The 19,595-nt window shown below is 37.0% G+C and overlaps 1 protein-coding gene across 2 annotated transcripts in view; it reads left to right on the plus strand.

Moving 5' to 3' along the window:
* The window catches only part of Epha6 (EPH receptor A6), an 863,593-nt gene that overhangs the window by 463,333 nt on the left and 380,665 nt on the right, over positions 1-19,595 (plus strand). For both annotated transcript variants that reach the window (XM_040750609.1, XM_040750610.1), the window contains one exon: positions 15,543-15,667. In XM_040750609.1, the coding sequence (XP_040606543.1) occupies positions 15,543-15,667 (125 nt within the window). The remainder of the gene's footprint in view (positions 1-15,542; positions 15,668-19,595) is intronic.

The raw sequence follows: 19,595 nt of genomic DNA on the forward strand, positions 1-19,595 counted from the left end.
TATACAAGCATAAGTACATAACTTCAGACCCACATCATCTGAGTAAAATCTGGGCACAGTGCTGTGTGCTTATAATCCCAGAGCTGTACGGATGGGGACAAGCCCCACTGCTGCAGGCCTTTCAGTGAACAGCAGCTTCAGTGGGAGACACTGTCTAAAAATAATAGCCAGAGATTATTTAAGAAGATACCTAGCATGGGCTTCTGCAACACACACACACACACACACACACACACACACACACTCACACACACACACGATCAAGCACAACTGCACACGCTGCTAGCTCAACTTCTCTGAGGGTAAAGCTAGGGGTCCCTTGAGCACAAGAATTCAAAGACAACCTTGCTCTGAGATTCTGTCTCTATCAAAACAAACAACAAAACTGAACTGTATACACAACTAAGAACAAGAACAGATAGTGACTAAAGTTCAGAATGAAAGGAGAAAATTATTCTCAGGGTTTGTTTTTTCCTTTTTTTTTCTGAAGTTCTTCCAATCTAGAAGCATCATTATGAGGATCTGGGAACAAAAAATGCCCAGCAAGCAGTAGGTATAGTATGTAGGCCAGTTTAGAATCTAATAACTACTTAAATATTTGTCTTCCCTAAACAGTAGTCATGCTGTCAGCATTTTGGGGGTGCAAATAAAAGTCACATCTCCCCAAGAAATAAAAACTGATTCGTTTGGTCTGTTAACACAGTCATCACAGGAATCAGGGGAAGAGAGTACAGCATATGTATTGGATGAGCTAGCAGCCAATGTGAGAAAACAGCCTGTCTGCATGAGCCAATGCTTTGTACAGCACAACTACTAATTGGAGAAAATGAGGAGGGAACGCAGGGCTCAGCCAGGTGTTGCTCCATGTCCTTAATTTACTCTGCTCTGAGATCAGTGATGAGAACAAAATCTCACCGCTGTCCTCGGGAAGCCATGAGTGTTTCAAGGCTGGGATGGAAGCACCTGGCTGTTTGTGCTGTTCTCATCGGACAAGAATCAAGTTCTCCCCTCACCACTCAAACCAGAAGCAATGCGGGAAAGCATATGCTATCTCTTAAGTGAAAGGAAAAGAGGCAACGGTGCAGCTCCATTTCTAGTGACTTGACAGGAATACTTCCACATCCCTAAACCTTTTAATAAACCCTCCAGTGGGCAACAGTGTGGATACATCTTCCCATTTTAAACGTTTGTATCGCCTAGAATTATTACACATCACACTGTGTTATACATATAGCTTCCACTTGCCCAAAATAATAGAGATTAAAAACTCAGTAATGCTTCCTGTGTTTTTTTTTCCAGCTAGATTATTTGGAATACAATATACAGAATCTCATGAGTTCTCCTGCCCTACATTGCCTTGGAATACAGCAGAATTCTGCCCATTTGAATTTTCTGACCATGGGGGAAAGGAAATGATATTGATTTGTGACTGTGAAGGGAATGGTACTGGATAAATAATTTTAGAATTAGGAAAAAAATTGACGCTTAGGGCATTTCTCGTTCGTCCTTATGTTTTACTAACTTTTTAGTTGGCATACACAATGATGCAATTCATTAGGGCATTTTTCTACATATGTAGCATTGTGCCTTGCTCATAAGTATCAGCACCACCGCCCTCTCCCATATTTCTTCCCAACCTCTCACTGAAATGTGCTAGGTATGATTTTACAGTAATTAACTGGGAAGTATGCCTGTTCTTGCCACTTGGTGCAAATATTTCTTTTTAAATGAAATCATTAAGCCATGGTAAAAAAATATGGGAACTAACCTAAATGGATGTGACTACTATTCAACTGAATTATAATGTAATCCATTTCTTGTTTTCATTGCGCTGAGTTCCAATGATAGCATTTGAAAAAGAAGACCTCTCATTTTCTAACTTACCCTTATTAATATTACTCTACATTAATTCTACCTCTATAAAATGGTGGCTATATACATAAAATATATAAATCATTTGAACAATGCTTATGTGGTGTCCAGAGGATTAATAGTGAAAGATGTAGAGGTACCCATTGTTTCAGTCTTGAGATAGGATTCAGAAGAAAAGAAACCTTTAAGTAAAGGTAACTGAGTCAGTGTGGTAACATAGTGGGCCGCATGGGAATCCCAAGGCTCTAAAGAAACCTCGATGACCAAAGTGGACTTTGAAGCTGATCACCTTAGGATGTTGTCCACATGGTGTGACTATGGGTCAGTTGTTTCCAGGCAGATCCTTCACACTTATAAAGTAAAGACAACTGGACATTCAAGGCTGTGGGGTATAGGGAGTAGTTTAATACATTGGAAGAAGCATAGGAAGTTGAAAGCACAATCCAATATATGTCTTTGTACAGTCTGTGAAGGAGGATGTGCAGCCACTTCAGACGATGGTAGTCAATTTCTAGATGTCAGAGGAACAGTGAGCAAGCGCTTTAGAAGCTCAAACACAGAAGATCAATTCCACCCGAAGTGATCAAAGAAGGCTTAAGCTGGCCTGGTCTTCTATCTGAAGGGGAAAATGGTAATTGCTGCTATTTTATTTCATGGTATGAATGGAAGTCTTTTAAATGCGAACTCTTCTAAAAAGCCCAAGGACACATCCGTGGGTTGTTTTCTAGTACCCAAAGATGACTCTAATTTTTCATGTCTGTTTGTGCACCTTAGGTGTGCGGCAGGGAAGGATTTTTTTTTATTTCTTGGGATACACAGGAAGCAAATCCATAGCACTTACAAGTCTAATTTTCATAAACATTCCTCACTTAAAACTTTCAAAGTCCATGGCTTTTGTAGCTAGCTTTTGCTTCAATTTTGCATCATTATATGAATTGTAGCATGCTTGTATGACACCACTCTCAACAGCTGATGACTCTTCTGCAAGAGCTACATATATTAACTTATAAATACTACTTACAGATGTGTTTGTTTTCACGTGTAAGGTTTAAAACACATTAGCACTTTAAATTATAGAAATTTAAATATAGAAATAATATCAATAATTAATTCTGTGCTAAGACAAGGTTTATTTAAGTTCTTTGGCATGATATTTATTTTTAAATGTATTAATGTAACTTAAAATACTTACTAGATAGAAAACTGATTTCTGTTTTGTTTTAGACTTTGTTCACATGAGGTTTTACTGGACAGTGATGTTGAGTCACAAGAAGCAATTTAGGACTAAGTCATGCCATATATGTAGATATCACCACGCAGCCAATTTGGAGGAATCTAGTGTTTCGTAATTAATGGCACATGCTGTTTTATAATGTTTTGTCCCTTTACCTATCACGCCTGATTTCCCATTCCCATGCCATCAACTTATGAATGTGCAGATTTACTTTCGATGTCTAAGATTAAAGAAATGCGTGGGTTACTTTTGAAGCTCCAACCTTACCCCACACACACAAAAAGCACCATACACTTATTATACCACAGTTCTTTAAAGTTCAATTTCTGTTTTGAAAAGTTGTTTAGCTGTCCTCTATTTGTTAGTTCTAGCTAAGGTAATTTCATGTCATGGTAGCAGAATTTTTCCCCAAATTTGGTAACATTTAAATTAGCTCATTGTTTTCTATACCAGGAACATGAGGAAAATTTTTGTTGAAGAATCAGTTGACATACATAAGTAATAGAACATGCTCGAAGATATTAAGATGCTCACAAATTTAAATTTCATTACAATTTCATATGTATTGTGTATATATATATATATATATATATATATATATACAGCATTAAAGTAGAACTTTCATGGAAAAAGAAATGAATAGAGTGGCTGGAGAGATGGTACAGCACTTCTCATCATTGTCTGCTTTTCCAGAGATCCAAGTTTGATTCCCAGGACGCACATGGTAGATCTCAACTGGTTATAAGCCCAGTGCAAGGCACCCTATGCCCTCTTCTTACATCTGAGAGGGCTAGCAAAGCATGTGGTACACAGCCATACATGCAGGCAAAACACCCATATGCATAACATTTAACTGTCCTGTAATTTCCAAAAGAGACTTTAAATATTAGCAGTTTTAGTTTTATTATAATGAGATATTTAAGGTAAACATTTTTGTTTTTCAAGTTTTTTGGTTTTTCTTTTGAAGCTGGAAAGATTCAATTTCTTAATTTTTGTTTTTGGCCTGGACAGTTTCTCTGCCCTGGAGAGCTAGGTATGAGAAGCACTAGGGCAGCACATACTCTATTTTTTTTCAGATTTTTGTATTTAAATTAGAAACATGCTTGTTTTACATGTCAATCCCAGTTCCCTCTCCCTCCCCTCCTCCCCTGCCCCCCATTAATCCCCTAGTCCCATCCTCTTTCTCCTCCCCAGGGAAGGTAAGGCCTTCTATGGGGGATCTTCAAAGTCTGTCACATCATTTGGAGCAGGGCCTAGACACACGTGTGTCTAGGCTGACAGAATATCCCCCTATGTGGAGTGGGCTCCCGAAGTCCATTCGTGTACTAGAGATAAATACTGATCAACTACCAAAGGCCCTATAGAGCACAGGCCTTCTAACTGACACCCACGATCAGGGGGTCTGGAACAGTCCTATGCTGGCTTCTCAGCTCTCAGTCTAAGGTCCATGAGCTGTTGCCCGTTGTTCAAGTCAGTTGTTTCTGTGGGTTCCTCCAGCCTGGTCTTGACCTCTTTGTGCATCACTCCTCCCTCTCTGCAACTAGATTCCAGGAGTTCAGCTAAGTGTTTTCTTGAGGGTCTCTGCTTCTGCTTCCATTAGCTACTGGATGAAGGCTTTAGGATGGCATATAAGGTAGTCATAAATCTCATTATCACAGAAGGGCATTTAAGGTAGCCTCTCCACTATTGCTTAGGCTGTTAGTTGGTATCATCCTTGTAGATCTTTGGACATTTCCCTAGTGCCAGGTTTCTCTTTAAATCTATAATGACTCCATCTATTTTGGTATCTCTTTTCTTGCTCTCCTCTATTCTTCCCCCAAATCAACCTTCCTGATACCTCATGTCTTCCTCTCCCCTCCTCTTCTCCCCTTCTCTTTCTCCTAACTCCTCGACTATGGATGTCTGTCTTAGTGTCCTCCTTTTTTCCTAGCTTCACTGGCAGTGTGGATTGTAGGCTTGTATTCTTTACTCTATGTCTCAAATCCATATATTAGTAAATTCATACCATGTTTGTTTTTGTGTGACTGGGTTACCTCACTCAGGATGGTTTCTTCCAGTTCCATCCATTTGTCTGGGAATTTCAAGATTCCATTGTATTTTTTCTGCTGAGTAGTATTCCATCACATAAATGTACCACATTTTCTCTATCCACTCTTCAGTTGAGGGGTATCTAGCTTGCTCCAGGTTCTGGCTACTATAAATAATGATGCTATGAACATAGTAGAACATATATCTTTGTATGAATGAGCATCTTTTGGGTGTATGCCTAAGAGTGGAATTGCTGAATTTTGTGGTAAACTGGTTCCTATTTTTCTGAGGAATTTGCATATTGATTTTCAAAGTGGCTATATGAGTTGGCACTCCCAACAGCAGTGGATAAGTGTTCCCCATTCTCCATGTCCTCTACATTATAAACTGTCATTGGTGTTTTTTGATTTTAGCTATTCTGACAAGAGTAAGATGGTATCTTGGAGTCATTTTGAGTTGCATTTCCCAGATGTCTAAGCATGTTGAGCACTTTCTTAAGTGTCTCTCTGCCATTTTAGACTCCTCTATTGAGAATTCTCTATTTAATTATGTACCTCTCTTTTTAATTGGATTATTTGGTGTTTTGTATTTGGATTATTTGGTGTTTTGGTGACAAGCTTCTTGAGTTCTTTGTAAATTTTGGAGATCAGCACTCTGGCAGATGTAGGGTTGGTGAATAATATTCCCACTCTGTGGACTGCTGTTTTGTCTTGTTAAGTGTGTCATTTGCATGACACAAGCTTCTTAGTTTCAGGAGGTCCCATTTATTAATTGTCAATCTCACTGTCTGTGCTACTGGAGTTATGTTCAGGAAGCAGTCTCCTGTACCAACTCATTCAAGGGTGCTTCCCACTTTCTCTTCTAAGAAGTTCAGTGTGGCTGGATTTATGTTGAGGTCTTTGATCCATTTGGAATTAAGTTTTGTGCATGGTGATAGACATGGATCTATCTGCAGTCTTCTACATGCCAGCATTCAGTTATGCCAGCACCTTTTGTTGAAGATGCTTTTATTTTCCATAGTATAATTTTAACTTCTTTGTTAAATATCAAGTGTTCATAGACATGTGGGTTAGTATCAGGGTTTTCAATTAGATTCCATTGGTCTACCTGTCTATTTTTGTGCCAATACCAAGCTGTTTTCAGGACTATGGCTCTATAATAGAGCTTGAAGTCAGGGATGGTGATACCTGCAGAGCAAGTTCCTTTATTGTACATGGTTACTTTGACTATCCTGGGTCTTTTGCTTTCCATATAAAGTTGACTGTTGTCCTTTAAGGTCTGTGAAGAATTGTGCTGTTATTTTGATGGGGATTTCATTGAATCTGTAAATTGCTTTTGGCAAGATTGCCATTTTTACAATGTTGATCCCACCTATCTTTAAAGATTAAAAGTTCTTGCTATATAGGTCTTTCACTTGTTTGTTTTGCCTTACCCCAAGATATTTTATGTTGGTTGTGGCTATTTTAACCTTGTAACCTACCAATTTGCTGAAGGTGTTTATCAGCTGTAGGAGTTCCCTGGTAGAGTTTAGGGGTCACTTATGTAAAATATCACATTTTCTGCATATAGTGAAAGTTTTACTTCTTCCTTTCCAATTTGTATCCCCTTGATCTCCTTTTGTTGTGCTATTGCTCTAGCTAGAACTTCAAGTAAAATATTGAAGAGATATGGAGAGTGTGGGCAGCCTTGTATTGTTCCTGATTTTAGAGGGACTGTGTTGAGTTTCTGTCCATTAAGTTTGATATTGGCTATTTGTTTACTGTATATTGTTTTTATAATGTTCATGTATGTTCCTGTTATCTCTGATCTCTCCAAGACCTTTATCATGAAGGGTGCTGGATTTTGTCAAAGGTTTTGCAGCACATACTCTGCCATTGGAATGTGATAGGAAGAAAGGAGGTCAGCAGAGTCCCTGACTGCTCTTTTTTGAAGACACCTCACCTCACAGAGACTGAACCAACAACCCAGGAGCCTGCGTGGAATTGACCTAGGCTCTCTGCATATATGTGACAGTTGTGTAGCTGTATCTTCTTGTGGGACTCCTAAAAATAGAAGCAGTGGTGCTATCTGTGCCTCTTTTTCTGGCATTTACAATCCTATTCCTCGTACTGGGTTGCCTTGGCCAGCCTTAATAGGAGGAGAGGTGCTTAGTCTTACTGCGACTTCACATGTCATATTTGGTTGATATCCAGGGGAGTCTTGCCCTTTTCTGAATAGAAAGGGAAGAAGAGTGGATGTTGGGTGGACAGAGGTGAGGTGGTGGGGAGACTGGGAGGAGACTAGGGAAAAATGTGTTCAGGATATGAAAAAAATATATATTATGAAAAGAAAAAATGATAAAGATACAGATCCATCATTAAAGATACCTTTTCACTACTGTTTTGGATGACTTTTCTTTTAAAATTTACCCAGTTTTCATAATGGAACCACAAATACATATAAAATAAGATCTTTAAGGATATACTAATCATTAAATTGGTAAAATGTATTGTACTGTATTATATTGTTATTGGATTGATTTGTAAATTCCTTGGTTTAACTATGACTACAAATTATCACAACTTAGTATCTTAAAACAATATAAATTCATAGTTCCTCAGTGCTGGATATTAGAAATATAAGAAATTCTTCCAGAGCTAAAAGTCCAGATGTCAGGTGGTCTGGGCCTTCTGCAGGCTCCTGAGAGGAATCTATTGCTTGTTCTGATTTTGACTGGCCTCTTACCTTGGCTTCTGACCCTGTGCTTCTCTTATGAACTCCTTTGTGAATATGGGGTACACCTGGAGTACCATGCTAAATCCTCTCTGTCTAAAAATCCTGATCTTCAAAGCCCCATTTTTCTAGAACTTTTCCAGGCTCTAGGCATTGTAATGTGTTATTTGGGAGCCATTATCCTGTTTAGTGCATCCACCATTTGGTTCAGCATGCTACAATGTTATTCTTGTGCATGAAAAATGGAAATGAACAAGGGAGAACATAAAATAAAGTGCCAACTTTCCTCCATGTGTGTCTCGTGTGTATATTTCAAACACATAACCAGATTTCAACCACATGGGGAAAGGATATAACAATATATATTATCATTAAAATCTGATTACAAAGAAAAGTACATCAAAGCAAAACCACACTGGGCAAATATTGTGAAGATCATGGGAATTCATTATCTTTATAGCATAAGCCATTGAGTAAATATTTCCAAAACAAGCCACAGACTTTCAAGAATGGTGTCTCAATTTTATAATGTGTAGAATAAGTTATGTATAGGTATTGGCATAGACAGCTGTGTGTCCATCCACTTGCTCATGATAAATCTACATCTCATCAGCACAGCTTTGTGAAGAAGACAGTACTGAGCATGATGTCCCTGCTAAGTTCACACTGGAAGAAGCGTCAGCACATTTGTGATGCACAACAGTTCCCAAGCAATGAGAAAGAAGGATTACACAGCTTCAAATTTCTGTTCCAATGAGTTCATCCCAGTCTAAATTGTTTATTGACATTTCATTGTGTTATCGACTATGATTTTTTAAAACTTTTCTTATAACTTCTTAAAGTCTCTCCTGAAAGTGTTGAAAGGAAGAATGGAGAAGGAAAAGAGAAATCAAAAAGGACCCACAAATAAATGAAGAGGAGGCAGGATGAGATGTAAAAAGAAGAGAGGGAGAATGAAAGAGGAAAGGATATCAGGCCAGAAAATGTATTGACTAATTGAGGGCTCCAAGTTGGACCCAAAGTGCAAGTCTCACAAAGACACCACCAACTCCACATGAAAAATGTCTTACTATTCCATAGTCTTAAGAAATGGAAATACTGATCAAGTTGTCTACATCTTGATTCCACTGCCATAGCAAGACGTCTATAGTTATTCACTTTCCACATTAATGAAAAAAATTTAATAGCCTGTAAGTTCTATTTAAATTTTATTTAAAATTCACATTGTCAGAAACATTGATATCAGTGTTCTTGACCTCTCTTTCTTGCATAAACATTCGCATATTATACACATACATACCCCATATATATGCATACACATTCATACATTCAAACACATAAGTACCACACATATACAAACTTGCATATACCTAAAATCCATGTATGACAGAGTACACACTGTGTTTATCTTTTTGTGACTGGGTTACCTCGCTCAGGATGGTTTCTTCTAGTGCCGTCCATTTGCCTGCAAATCTCAGGATCCATTGTTTTTTCTGCTGAATAGTATTCCATTGTGTAAATGTACCACATTTTCTCTATCCACTCTTCAGTTGAGGGTCATCTAGGTTGCTTCCTAGTTCTGGCTATTACAAATAATGAAGCTATGAACATAGTGGAACAGACATCCTTGTTGTATGAATGGGCATCTTTTGGATATATGCCTAAGAGTGGAGTTGTTGGGTCTTGTGGTAGGTTTATTCCCATTTTTCTGAGGAATCTCCATACTGATTTCCAAAGTGGCTGAACAAGTTGGCACTCCCACCAGCAATGGAGGAGTGTCCCCCTTTCACCACATCCTCTCCAGCATAAATTGTCGTTGGTTTTTTTTATTTTAGCCATTCTGACAGGAGTGAGATGGTATCTCAGAGTTGTTTTGATTTGCATTTCCCGGATGGCTAAGGATGTTGAGCACTTTCTCAAGTGCCTCTCAGCCATTATAGACTGCTCTATTGAAAATTCTCTATTTAGTTCTGCAGCCCACTTTTTAATTGGAGCCTTTGGTGTTTTGGAGACTTGCTTCTTGAGTTCTTTGTAAATTTTGGAGATCAACCCTCTGTCAGATGTGGGGTTAGTGAAAAATTTTTCCCATTTTTCCCATTTTTGTCTTGCTGACTGTGTCCTTTGCCTTATAGAAGCTTCTCAGTTTCAGAAGGTCCCATTTACTAACTGTTGATCTCACTGTCTGTGCTACTGGTGTTATGTTCAGAAAGCTGTCTCCTGTACCAATTTGTTCAAGGGTACCACTCACTTTCTCTTCTAAGAGGTTCAGTGTGGCTGGATTTATGTTGAGGTCTTTGATCCATTTGGACTTAAGTTTTGTGCATGGCGGATGGATCGATCCGCATTCTTCTACATGCCAGCATCCAGATATGCTAGCACCATTTGCTTTCTATTTTCCATTGTATATTTTTAGCTTCTTTATCAAAGATCAGATGTTCATACGTGTGTGGGTTAATATCAGGGTTTTCAATTTGATTCCATCGGTCTACCTGTCTATTTTTGTGCCAATACCAAGCTGTTTTTAGGACTATAGTTCTATAATAGAGTTTGAAGTCAGAGATGGTGATGCCTCAGGACGTTGCCTTGTTGAACAGGTTTGTCTATCCTGGGTCTTTTGTTTTTCCATACAAAATTGATTATTGTTCTTTCAAGGTCTGTGAAGAATTGTGCTGGGATTTTAATGGGGATTGCATTGAATCTGTACATTGCTTTTGGCAGGATTGCCATTTTTACTACATTGGTCCTACCTATCCAAGAGCATGGGAGATCATTCCATTTTCTGAGGGCTTCTTTAATTTCTTTCTTTAAAGATTCAAAGTTCTTGCGATACAGGTCTTTCACTTGTTTGGTTAGCGTTACCCCAAGGTATTTTATGTTGTTTGTTGCAATTGTAAAGGGTGATGTTTCTCTGATTTCTTTCTCAGCCCTTTTATCATCTGTATATAGTAGGGCTACTAATTTTCTTGAGTTGATCTTGTAGCCTGCTACTTTGCTGAAGGTGTTAAGCAGCTGTAAGTGTTCCCTGGTAGTGTTCTTTGGGTCATTTATGTGAACTATCATATCATCTGCAAATAGTGAAAGTTTGACCTCTTCCTTTTCAATTTGTATCCCCTTGATCTCCTTTTGTTGTTGTATGGCTCTGGCTAGAACTTCAAGTATTAAGCACTGAGCTGAACTCAAGAAATCCAGGGACAGAGAGGGAGGACTGGTGAGAAAATGGATTAAGACTGGGCTGGTTTAACCCCCAGAAACAGCTGACCTGACAAGGGTTAGCTCTTGAATCCCAGACTGATGCCTGGGAATCCAGCATGGGGCTAATCAAGACCCCCTGAATGTGGGTGTTAGTAAGGAGGCCTAGGTAATCTATTGTGCGCGTTGGGTAGTAGATCAGTATTTATCCCAGGTGTACAAATGGACTTTGGACTCCCATCCCACAAGGAGAGATGCACTCTCACCCTGGAATCTTAGGGGAGGGTCTAGGCCCTTCCCTGGATTAAATGACAGACTATGGATACCCCCATGGAGGGCCTCACCCTCCCTGAGGAAATGAGGGGATATTGGGGGGGTTGGTGGGAGGGCACGGGAGGAAGGGAGGGAAATGGAGAGGGACCTGGAATTGACATGTGAAGCAACCTTGTTTCTAATTTAAATTTAAATTTATAAATTAAAAATATATAAAAATAAAATAAAACAATCTTTGTTAAAAAAACTTGCATATACACATAGACATGCATACACACACAACACCAACAAGCAATTGCTTGTACACACATCGAAATGAATAAATATTATTTTCAGCAATATGATAAATAGGTGAATGGGAATTAATAATATTAAATATAATTTTAAAATGCCATTATACCTTCAAATTAAAGCTATATTTTTCAGTTAACACATATGCATTATATATACACTATCACATGAGATATATCATAAATCTTAATAAAATTGACAGTGTAACACTTATTTGTAATTATCCATAGTTTGGTTTTGAATTGCAGTATATGTAAAATAACAGCCCAAGTTAATAAGATTATTTGTGACATTGTTTCACTCTTTGCTTGGGGTTTTGAACATGGATTTTACTTTTGAATGTTTTATGCTAAATTAGAGTGAAGGTTAAGAGAAATTCACAGCAATAATGTTAATATTCAAATTCTTACCTGACATCTGATATTGAAACTTATTTTCAAATATCTTTCCAAAATTGCAAGAGTCCTCCCAGCTTCAGTCCTTTATCTTAAAGATATGAATGTTCTGCATCCCATAAAGGAATGAGAGCTGGATAAGAGAATTTACAGGGTCACAGGTAACCATTTTAGCAAAAAGTGGCTAACTCCTAATTAGGAGCAAATTAAGTCTCTGCATAAACTTAAGCAAATAGTGTTCATGTATTTGTGAATAAGCTCTTTTGTTAGCTAATTATTACATAATTGTTACATAGTACTTGACAAATGATTTGTTATTCAGTAAATGTAGTAATCAGAAAGTTTTGCATTAAAACCGTTCTCAAGAACATGCTAATCAGTCAGAACATAGTCCAAGAATGGAGTCAGGTGAGGAAAATTCTGAAGCACTTGTGAGAAAACAAGGCAAGAGTCTTGTGACTTCAGTTTCACTGAAAACACAGAATTATCCCTGAAATGCATTTCCATGCTCATCCTTGGTGTAGTAGATGGGAGTAAGTTTACTTTTGCTGTTGCTATTCATATGCTTCTGTGGAAACACATTTTTGACATGTGTGGCTTGTCCTTGTGATGGAACATCTTATTCATGTGATTCTTCTTAACCCAAGAGTATAAATTGTCTGATGCTCTGATTAAAATTGGCTACTGGGTGAGACTATAGTCCACCTCACATTTAGGATTCATTCTTCCAGATTCACAGCAACAACCAGAGCAGTAACAGTAATCCATTCAATAATCATTTTTGAAGATCAAAACTAACAGTTTGAAGTTTTAAGCAAGGAGCTATACCAGAAACACGACTCTTTGCAAAACTGTCTTGAATATATAATTCTCAATCAGAAAGCATCACTTGAGTCTCCAAGTTGCTCTGACAGTTGCTGATGTAACAAATTCCAGAAGACATTTTTCTGCCTGTTCATTCCAAGATCTGATTGTGTTTTTAAATCAGGAGTTAAGACTCTACTTTCAGGAATCATTTTTATAGTTTGTTAAATCAGGGGTTGTCCTTCTTTTTCATAAAATCATTTTTCTTGATGTGTAGGAATGTGTGTATATGCTCTGTATTTACTAGTACAATTAATACAGTGTTATCAATGTTATCTTCTAGATACAGATGTTACATAACCTGGGTCATCAAACAATAAATTCATTAAATATATTCAAAACAAATGCATGAAGCTTTGTATATTGCAGTTTTTTATGATGAAATTTTCTACAATGCTGACTTTTGTGAAAGTAGAAAATACAGCATTATAAGTGTAGTAAGCTATAAATAGTTTCTCACATCCTCTGCTTCCATTCATTAATTGTGTCTAAAGTATATGGATGCAGCTATTTTCAGAAGCATTATGCTAATACACAACATGGTTCAGAAAGTTCAAATTATGTGAAGCAATTTTTTTCAATGAAAAATTTAACCAGCAGGACCCTGGGGCTGCATGTCTAATTCCAGCTGCTCAGGTAGCTGTGGTAAGATCACTTGAGGACACACATCAAAGACAGTAGGGAAAATAAGTGAGAATCCAACTTATGATGTTGGATTATGATGTGAAAACAATTTTCATAAATGAGTATTGTGAGAGGACAGTATTAGAAATTTGCATATCCAACAATGAAAAAACTTGATAAACACCAACATAATCAAGTATTCATAATTATTACAGACAAATACAGAGACCAGAAGACAACCTCAGGTGCCATGATCAGGATAGCTGTCCACCTCCTCTGAGACAGTACCTCCTATAGGTCCAGAACTCCCCAACTAGGCTGATTAGCTAGTAAGCACCACAGTCCTCCTGTGTCGACAATCCCTGCTGTGTGGTTTAGGATTTCACCATTTTCCTGGCTCTTTCTTAAAACAATATGGTCTGGGAATCAAATGAAGGTCTTTGTATTCAGAAGGCAAGTGCTTTATCAGCTAAGCCATCTTTCAGACAATGAAGTAGACTTTAAAGTGATAAATTTATGTAATTAAAGAATTTGAAATGTTTGTTCCATAAACTAATAACGTAAGACTTTAAAAATTAAAGTAATGTACCATTAATCTGTGACTGGAAGATTAGAATAGAAAAATGGCATGTGTATTTTACTCAGTAGTCATTTATTATGTTATTTTTGCAATTGAAAGTTTATCTTTTACAACCATTTTATGCTTGCCCTTAAGAGCAAGATGTAATAAGTGCAATGTTAATTGCAACATAATGCGTTATTAAGCTGAAAAATTAGCGATAGATAAATTCATGTATACATGAAAAGTACATTCAAATTTGTGTTGATCATTTCTAGTTTTTATGATTTGCTTTGACTTTATAATATATATATATATGACCATTTAATACATGATAAACTGTAATGTGATATCAGTACACTCCCCGTGGGGATCAATTTAATAGTGAATGTATCTAAGTTCAACTACTGAATAATTCCTGAGTGCTTTTCTTATTTTTATATTATCTAATACTATCTTCATTTACAATATAAAAATCTTTTAAATTACATATCATTTTGGCCAACATATTTTTACTCCAATCTTAGCTTTCTTCTAACAACCAGAATTTTAAACATATTTTCTGGTATTTATTCCCTCTGGATCAAAACTGTCATAAATTAAAAAAAATAATTTTCTTATGCTGCAAAGACAACCTTTAGAAGGAAAATATTAAAACGAGTTTTTATCAGAAGTTTTAAATATCACAATGATTCAGTTTTTAAATCTTACATCACCTATTGTTAACACATTAAACAGATTTCTGAGAATGAACTGGGAGAATTTCACAATTTCCTAAGGGCGTTGTTTGTTTGAATTCTTATTTTTCTTCGTTGATCTCACACCTCCCTTTTCTTGTGGACACTGTGGTGTCCTACTTCTCAGTATCAGCAAGAGAATTATTAAGTTGCACTGCACTTCCCTATGCACAACGATATCTGAATGGAACGCCATACTCTGGCCACAAAGTCATTAGAAAAGTAATGTCTATGGATCTTTCCTTGTGACTTCTTAAATTCAACTGTTGCCTTTTAAAGTCACTTTAAGTAGCTCTTCTGGAAAATCATGTCACAAAATTAACACTCAGCACTTTGGTACTGTATTTCTTTTACTCAGTTCTCCTGAGAAGCTTCCAAAAGCTCTTGTAACCACGTTTGTTTCCCAAAGTAGATAATAGATTATATGAAACACAGGAGACAAAAACACTAGCTCTCCTGTTAAAAACTCATACAAAACCTAGGTTGAGCAACAACAGCCTCCTTGACAGAGCTAGAGGCAAATGAGCTCTGGCTTTCGTCTTGGAATAGCTGAGGGTTTCCTATGTTCCTTAATGGTGTTCCTAAGCCTTTGAATTCCTTATTGACTTGAGTGGAAGATACTCTGAGCCGATTTATATTAATTTGGCATTGGCAGTTGGTATCCTGTATGTAAAATATTGCATTTGCTTTGGGAGAGACATAGCTTGTATTCAGAGACTGAAAATTATCTCTGCTAATCAATTATTTTCTTCCTTTCCTTACAGCACCTTCTCTGATAGGGATGGTGAGGAAGGACTGGGCATCCCAGAACAGCCTTGCCCTATCATGGCAAGCCCCTGCTTTCTCCAATGGCGCTGTCCTGGACTATGAGATCAAGTACTACGAGAAAGTAGGTCTCACTTAGCAATTGCTAAAACTCTGAATTTACACGCATCCTTGCACATGTGTTTACATTGTATATCACTGTGTAGTTTAGATGAAAGACATGCTGCTCTTTGACCTAATTCCATGATCAGTGCATCCTTGACTCCTCTCTGACATCCCATTGTGCTCATAACTCCTTCATTGGTTTATTTTGTTTTATGCCACATTAAACTGGAAGGTACCAGATGCTCATGTTTTTCAGGGCCTGCTCTAGGGAGGTTTATAATATAGCAATAATTGATAACGTCTTCAACTTATAGTTTCCTTGTCCTAACGTTGTCTAAAATGCTGTTGGGAAGGAACAGCAAGACTGAATTCCTATGATATAAATTAATGGGCAGAGCAGAGATATGAGTTTAATGTCACAGTCGGCCATAATTTAGAAAGGATGATTTAAAGGATAAATCTATTAAATGTTGTCTTTCACGTCAGCTGTTTTATTTTGTAATAATCTAGTGAGACCAACTCTACTTAAAAACCTATCTAATTTTTACTTTGTTATTTTTGAATTATTCTCAATTATTATAGTTTCCTAAATAATAAACATCCTTTATGTTATTAAATTTGTAATTCTTTTTTGTGTGCTTCCCTTCCCCAATTATTTGCCATTATGATATTTTCCATGGTCATTTCTGATTTATTCCTTGCACTAGACTCATAATACTTTGAAAATATTGAAAACAGAATTGTTATTTTACTTAAGACAAAATGTGCATATGTTATCCTGTGTTTACTATAAAAATATGACAGACTTCTAGAATTTATCAGAAACAAAGAGATATTTAAACTTTCCTACACTCCCCAAATCTTTTTTTATATATATTTCTCCAGAGGCAGAGTCTACCATGAGAGTCTGGTAATATTACCTTAATGTTATTTACCCCCATCATATCAGTCTTCACCTGAAAATGATGCAAAAATTCAAGTCATAAATGATCACATGCTCTATTCCATACCAAACCAACCATTGGGTCATTCTTCCGGATGTGCAGCTCCTGCCATCATTCTATCCATAATCATCTCCCATTAGAAGGTCACCTGCTTACTTTCATCTGCTGAACTGCTTTTCATTCTTTACTATATGAGCAGGAGAGAATCCTTCAAGTCCTTAAATTCTGTTTCCCTTTTTATTGTAAATTCTACTTCTCTATCATTTCTTTTTATGAATTTAAAGTATGTAGCTAAAAGAAGTCACAAAAAAACCCTAAAGCTTTATAGCTCATATATTTCATGCACTAGATATTCACATTCATCTCTTCTTAAATTCTGCTTTCTGCATGCCATGGGCACGAACATAATTCAGCCAAGTTCTTTGCTAGTTTGTAATAAGAATGGCCTTTCCTTCAGTTTCCAATGCATTCTTCCTCTTTTTTCTTCTGTTACTTTATCATAATGGCCTTTCTGTTCACATTGCCATCACAATTCAGAACACAATCACCTAGTAAATCCCTTAGAACCTTCCACCCCTTGCTATCTTTTCCTTTTGTACATTCACTCAATCTCCTTAATGTCCTATTTACAGCAAACTAGTTCTTTTCTTCTCTTATGTGTCCAATCTATTTCATCCTCTGGCCATCATACGATTATTTCACCTCTATTTCCATGTTTGAAGTACTCATCCTGGTGACATATATATATATATATATGTATATATATATATATATATATATATATATATCAGAATTGCAATGGCCTGTCAATACCTCTAAGATGGGATCTGAATGCTGCAACTTCCAGAGGGCAGATATGCCATGATTGAAGAAAGGAAGGAGAAAAATTTGAAGAGGGCAATGAACATACCTTTGTGTCGCAGCACTAATACTTTGGGTAGCTTATTGTGTTAAATCGGTACACACACCAGGGACAGATTACACTCTTCAACAAGTCCCTTTCCCTTATTGTGCCTCCAATACTCCTTCATGGCAAACATTAGAACCATAATGTTCTTCTATTGTCTTCCTTATCACTTTGCACATTTGGCTCACATTAGCCCTCACATACAAACATCCACCCACCACACCACACACATCTGTTTCACTCTATCCTCTCTGTCTCTCTGTCTCTGTCTGTGTCTCTGTCTCTGTCTGTCTCTCTCTGTCTCTGTCTGTCTCTGTCTCTCTCTGTCTCTCTCTCTCCCCTCTCTCTGCTTTTCTTTCTTCTCTTTTCATATGTGTTCCCGATTCTCTTAATGCACTTAGGTGTTCCTATCTAGTACCATAAACTGTATGATTTATAGACAGCTAGAGTATGTTTTGTAAAGTTTGGAGTCAGAACATCAGGATATGCAGACTTAGTGTATTATGGACCTTGCTCTCTGCTTCATAGGCAGTCATCCTTTCCCCATGTATTCTCATCATAGAGGGACAAGGTAGCTCACTGGGATCGCAAGTGTCATTTATGAGGCTTCTACCTGAATAACCTAATAATTTCCCCAAGAAATGACATCCTATTATCAGCTGTTTGAGGTTACTATTTCAACCTATAAACAGTCAGGGCATTCTTTAAAATCAGTACCTATCAAAAATAGCCTTAATTATTTATATATTTTTCTGTTGTGCCTATATAACTTTTGAAATTGTAGATTATTTGGTTTACAGCTCTCAACTTGAATCCGTGACTGACAGCGTTTTCTTTTCTGTCACATTGTAGCTGAATTGAGAAAATGGTCTTTTTGTTTAGATCTCATTTATTAGAAATTGAGAAAACATTCAATCACTGTAAAATTGCATCCAGCAATTAAAAAATTAAAGAGAATGTTTGTGTGTTTCAATAGCATCCTGAATGTTCATAAGCAAGACTCCATATACTGAGAAATGATCCTGTTGGTATTGAAAATGAAAGTATATGCAGGAAAGGATTTGTCTTTGTTATTGTTCTATCCCCACAGCAGAAACAAACATGTAGACAATAGTTAGTAGATATTAACTACTGATCATTTAAATAACAGGTAGTCTGAAGGGTTTGGGTATAGTTAATAATAAATCATATTAACAACCCCTTGAAATAAATACATTAGTTTAACATTTAACAAATAAAAAACCAAGTCCAAGGAGACTGAATAACTTCATCATAACCATAACAGCAGGTGGCTGTTATGGGTGACCAGGTTCTCCTGCATCACAATGGACAGGTGGAAAATTCAGGCTTTTGCTGATGCTGATTTTGTAGCTTCCCTGATGCCAAAGGCTGAATACTCTCCATTGCCCTTTTTAATACAAAATTGTTAACAATAAAGGATGTCTGTGTTACCATGGTGTTACACAGCTCCACTAATTACCAACTGGTAGCTCATCCTGCAAACATCAATAGTTCATTATTCTTACATTCAGTATTTAAAGATACTGACTGGGTAATTATTTTTTTTCATGAAATAATCCTGTTAATTTTGACCAGTCAGGAGGCTTTGACTGTGTTTAGGAAATCTTGTGAAAAAGGAAACATTTCTCATACCCAGATTATCAATAAGTGTCTGAATACAATGTTATAAGAAAGTAACTGTTCTTCCTCATCCAAACATAGAAACAGCTCTTCAGAGCACCAATTAAAAATATATAACTTCATGACCCGGAGAACAATATTATGAAGAGGCAAAAGTCCTGCAGAGAGGTGATCATTATGGGAACTATGCTTAGTACCAGCCAAGAGTGACTTGATGCTGCCTCTTTTGGGGGGTGAAGAAGACACTCTTAAGGGTTAGGTTTTTACATCTGTTATGAAAGCCACGTACAGCCCAGCAGTCTACATGATGCCTGTTTCTTTATTTCTGGTTATTTTATTTTCTCTAGGTAGGTTTTTGAGCAAGTGCTCATTTAATAAATAACCCTTTGTTTTTTTAAAGATTATATAATTGACCTCTGTTTCTTGGTCCTCAAGGGTGGTCTCCCTCTCATGGT

Source organism: Mesocricetus auratus, unplaced genomic scaffold (genome assembly GCF_017639785.1).
Source record: "Mesocricetus auratus isolate SY011 unplaced genomic scaffold, BCM_Maur_2.0 Super-Scaffold_100008, whole genome shotgun sequence".
NCBI lineage: Eukaryota > Metazoa > Chordata > Mammalia > Rodentia > Cricetidae > Mesocricetus > Mesocricetus auratus.